Consider the following 5,000-nt stretch of genomic DNA (forward strand, 5'->3'; position numbering starts at 1 on the left):
AGAAAAGGCGATCAACGGCATGAGCGAAGCTCAAGGCGGCGTTCATCGAGAAGGTAACTTAGATTAATGAGTTGTTATACCAATCATTAAGGCAAGAATATACATGAAATTGTTTTTAAAACTGCAAAAAGGCCAGACACAAAACCATGATCTAAAAACCGATAACACATTGACAATCGATAGCACCAATTTGTGCGTTACGTTTTCCTTTCCACTTCGTTTAAAATCATACATACATCTGGGTTGACCCCAAAAATCTCGGATCACTGGCTAACTGGAGCCCTTTTTGTAAGGAGGAGAGTTCAGATACCTTTCAATTCTGTGTGTGAATCCAAGCAAGTTGGATTTAATTTATGGCTCCCCTTTTTTGTTTTCGCGCTTCGGCGTATTAAAATTGCCTCACTTCGGCAGACCGATCGTCATGTTTTCAATCGGTATTTGTGTAGCTTTCTCTGAGAACCATGGTTAAATTGGACACGTGAATGGCTTTAAAAATTGTTCTCTCTTACTTTCGTTATTTAACAAATAAAAAACAGACAACCCAGGATGGAAAATGTTAGAAGTGTAAGCTTTATTTTTGCACGATGTACCATAGGTAGCCCAAGCTCGCGTCACTACAGACAGCCGTTGAGAATTTAAACGCGTTATAAGACTTTGTATGGGAAATAAAATACCGTCGATTATGAAGCCTAAAAATGCTCAAAATAACGTTCATTGAATAAAATGAATAAAAATGACTCACCTCTGGTGTATTCTTGTGCCTTTTGGAGCTTATTTTACCGTTTCGGGAAGTCCGTGTTTTCAATCTTCTAAGACGAAGTCAGCGCTGCACACTAAGATTTCGACCGTTTTCAGCTCAGAGGCGGTTTGCGACTCGAAAATCCATCCCAGCCGCGATTTTTTCACGCAAAGCTAAAGCCACATCATTTGCGAACCTCCGTGAATGTTTCGTCGTCAAAAATCCGCACGCACTTGGCTGGAAATGAGCATTTTCTGCTTCGATTCAACCATAGCTGATGAATTTAACAGCTGCTGATAACCGGACAGGACACGGAGCTTGGGTCCGAGATCAAATTATCTCCACCCGATGAGGTACAGTCATTTCATGTCTAACACTTACCCCATCCCCACAGCGGCTTCTCGAACAGCTCCATGGTTACGAGTGACGCTGTGGGGATGGGGTAATTGTTCTGTACCTCATCGGGTGGAGTTAAGTACTTGCTTTGCTCTCCGAAAGTAGACTTAAATGGCGGTGAAATGGTTTTCGACGCCAGAGTAGTTTTACAATGATAGCTTGTGCAGCAGTTTATTGTCGCAAAATGGCTGACTCAGAAAAGAACTCTCTAAAATGGCTGCTATACATGTCGTATCTCGAAAGTTTGATACAGACCAGTTTGCTGTTCTTTTGGTCTTCTCCGAGTGTCTCTCAGTGTTCAGCCAGCTGATTCAGCTCCGACTCGCTTAAATTATCAAGATCTCTTAGCTAGAGGAACGAGAGGAAACTTGAGCTCGAATCGGTCAAGATTGCTGGATATTGGCCTTGCTCTCTTTTTTCTTGACCTCGCGCTTGGTCAATAACGCATACATGTAGTCTTGCGGCCTAGAGACTATGAGGCGAGATAACACATTCCCCATACATGGGCCTCTTCCCATGATAATCTTTTTCAATCTAATTTTAGCTCATAGTCAAGCTGCGAGGTTATTTTAGAAAAGACACCTGATTGGTCAATTGTAATGACGTAACGACGTAATGACCGCTTAAAGTCGATCACATCTTCAAATTTCGATTTAGGATTTCACTGGATCATGCGACGGCGAGAAAAGTCTTCGCAAGTTTCTGATCCTCTGACCATGGGCTGCGCGGCCATGGGACAAAACTAAAAATAACTTTCACAGCGTGGTGCGAAGCTTAAAATAGATTTTAAAAGATTATCATAGGGAAAGGGGATGTGTTCTCTCACCAGATAGTCTCTTGTCAACTGATAATCCCAAGCCTGCAAATAAGCGCCGGTAATCGGACATTTGCCCGGTAATTTGTCCGGCTCGAAGATCCTCAATTTGTATCATTTGACCGAGTGAAGGATTTTGTGTAACATGTGCAACGAGGACCTTGGTAAATATCTAAAATCCGTCGACTTCATCAGTGAAGCACAAGATTTTAGAATTGCTAGCCGTGACGGACGTGTTTCATTTCCAGTCGGCTGCTTCTATCGATCCTGCAAGGGAAGTTCCGACAAAGTTAAGATGCACGATCGCCAGACAGAATAACTGATACAATCGTGCAAAAACTGTACTTTGAGCTCATCCAAGTGTACTATTTCATGTAGCACATGTGATGAAGAAGGTGTTATTTGTGACAACTGCAAAACTCTTGCTTACGCTTCAACGAACACATTAAAACGAAAGTGCAAACTTTGTCAGCTGGATGGCCTTCCCTGTTCGCGAATGGATATCTGACTCTGAAGCTGCCCAGAGAGCTTACATGACTGTTCTTGCGGAGCAAAACCAGAAAGTACCTATTCCAGATCCTCCACTCGTTTTAAAACGTGTAAGAAGTTCGTTGTTCAATTACTGGACATTTGTTGGCGATTATCTGGTTAGCCTGAATTTGTTGAGCAGTGCGAGAGGATCCGGAGATACAGATAAAGATATCTCCAAGCCAATAGCCAAAGAACTTCCTCGTAGCTGTTTGAACAACAAGGATCAAATGAACATGACAACCGCAGTTGCCTTTTTCCGCAAGCAGTTGTTAGACTCCTTGCCTGATGATCCGATTATTGCAACTCTTATACCCGAACAAGATAGGTATTGGCGTCAAAATCCTGCTGAAAGTGTGGTGAAGTTTCCAACTGCCGTGGCATTTTCCTCTAAAAGCAGACTTCAGTTTATTTGTGACAGAAAATAGTCAAAATATTCATGGCAAATTTGCATAATCCCGTCTGTGCCGTTCCGATTGCTGGCCCCAAAGCAGGAATTTGTAATCCTCAAGGCATTGTAATAAAAGATGATCATCTGATAGTACTACTCGGGGGAAACAACTCTGGTTTAAAGATTACCGATATTAAACAAATGCTAAACAAGAGTCGTGCACTTCTTCAAGTCGAAGCAAAGGACGCAGATGTCGAGCCTGGTGAAGGTGAAGCTTCAAGTCAAACCAGTCCATCTGGTAAAGTGAAGGTATACGATGTATGCCTTTGGTCGACAGGAGAATTGACCGAAGTTGGGTGTTTAGTTTCTCTCACTACTAACCTAAATCTGAGAATGAGCCGCTTGGAGTAGACACGTCAATCTTCGCCCTCAGCTTTGACAAGAAGACCATTTTCAAAATATCGCAGTGTGACTTTGACATCCATTAAAAGCATAACAAATTCCAACTGGAGATTCATTTTGTGGTAAACCAGGGTCAACCGTTTTGCCGATGATTTATGATGCTTCGGAAGGGCTCCTTATTTCGATGCACAACCAAGGAATTCAATGCCTTCCTCGTGCAGACGCCTTTATGGAGCTAACCAGTGTTGTTAAGAGGAACCCGTCAGTTATCGTTCGCATCACTAAAACAGAGGAGAAGCTAGTCTTCTCTGATTCCCATGACCATTCAGTAACGACGGCAACGTTATTCACTCACTGGAAGGAAGCCAACCAAGGATGCAAGACGGTTTTACAGTTCGGTTTCATTCGCCATTAGCGCTTGCGTCATATGGAGAATCTATATTTGTCTGTGACACGAGCAATCAAGCTGTCAGACTAATTTCAAACTTAATAAGCTATAAACTTCTCGGAGAGAAATTGGGTCCATTTGTTGAACTCTTTCAGCTTGAAGAGGAACTATCAAAGAAGCCAAGCGTCCAACCAAGTTTGGAAGACGGTTTGAACATTCTTAAAGAAGCGGCCGATGTCATAGACATAGAGAGGCAGGCATATTTTCGAACAGGATGAAGATGTCGTCAGGGCCCTGATCTAGCATTGTCAAAACCTACAAGAGACGCTTTTAAAATGCTTCATTCGTCATTTGAGAAAACCAAGTCGTTCTTCTCTGAAAACGATTTGCAGCATATTGCACAGGATATCTCTTTTCCAAGTTTCACGACACTACACGTGGAACATTTCTTCGCGGGAATGAGAAGCCCAAGTCGTCCCACTCCAGACATGCATGATTATGGCAGCCGCAGGCCAAGCTGTATTGTTGAATCTGTACAGAAGCTGTATTACTCTTCCTTTTCAATGTATACCGGACCCCAAAGTCACTACACGGAACGGACAATATAAACAAAAGGGAGCCTGAGTGGCTTTATGATCGTGCAAAGCTCGGGGAAGAACATTTTCGGCCAGAGGATAGTATTAATGAGAAGGACGATTTGCGTGAAGAAGCAAGGGAACTGAGGCTCTTTGCTAAAGAATTTGGACAAGGCGTGCGATAGCAAAGAGTAAGAGACAAGGCGAAAGAAAAGGCAGGAACTCTCCCTCTGGCCCTAAGCATGATCCGAAGAGTTCGAACAAGTCAAACTAAAAATGCTGTTGACATGCTCGAAGAGCTGCAAGCCTTAGACGCAGGACAACCTGAAAGAGCACAGATTGAAACTCGTCCAGTTCGTTTTGCAAAGGGAGATGTAGTTGCCCTAAAACACAACTGGAAACGTTTACTTATTTTGAGCCCTTTTTCGTAGCTATTCTTCGAGTATACACTGGAGGAAATGACGACAACCACAACCCACCTCAGAGTATTTTAGATAATGCAACGTTGGTTTAGGACGGTGAGAAATTTCTCCTAAGTGGAAACGAGGAGCAACGCCTGAAAAACGTGGCTAACGGGTCCGACGAGGATGATTATGAGAGCAGTTGCGAGGAGGAAAGTGATGGTGACAACCGTGGAGACGATGATGATCAACTGACGCGTTTCGAAGCTGGACACAGTAGATCCGGCAGGAGAGTGACACGGTTTGTGTTTTAACAAGCTCAGAAAAAAACCCGGGCCTTTCCAGGGTCAAACATTACTCAAGTTT

At 43.2% G+C, this 5,000-nt stretch overlaps 1 protein-coding gene and 1 pseudogene across 1 annotated transcript in view; one reads left to right on the top strand and one right to left on the bottom strand.

Moving 5' to 3' along the window:
* The window catches only part of LOC138033325 (uncharacterized), an 11,009-nt gene extending 9,141 nt beyond the window's left edge, over positions 1-1,868 (bottom strand). Inside the window, exon 1 of the mRNA XM_068881077.1 lies at positions 1,851-1,868. Coding sequence (XP_068737178.1) covers positions 1,851-1,868 — 18 coding nt within the window. The remainder of the gene's footprint in view (positions 1-1,850) is intronic.
* Positions 1,869-4,475: 2,607 nt separating this feature from the next.
* Positions 4,476-4,948, top strand: LOC138033023 (uncharacterized; annotated as a pseudogene).
* The last annotated feature ends 52 nt before the right edge of the window (positions 4,949-5,000 follow it).

Source organism: Montipora capricornis, chromosome 14 (assembly GCF_036669925.1).
Source record: "Montipora capricornis isolate CH-2021 chromosome 14, ASM3666992v2, whole genome shotgun sequence".
NCBI classification, from domain to species: domain Eukaryota; kingdom Metazoa; phylum Cnidaria; class Anthozoa; order Scleractinia; family Acroporidae; genus Montipora; species Montipora capricornis.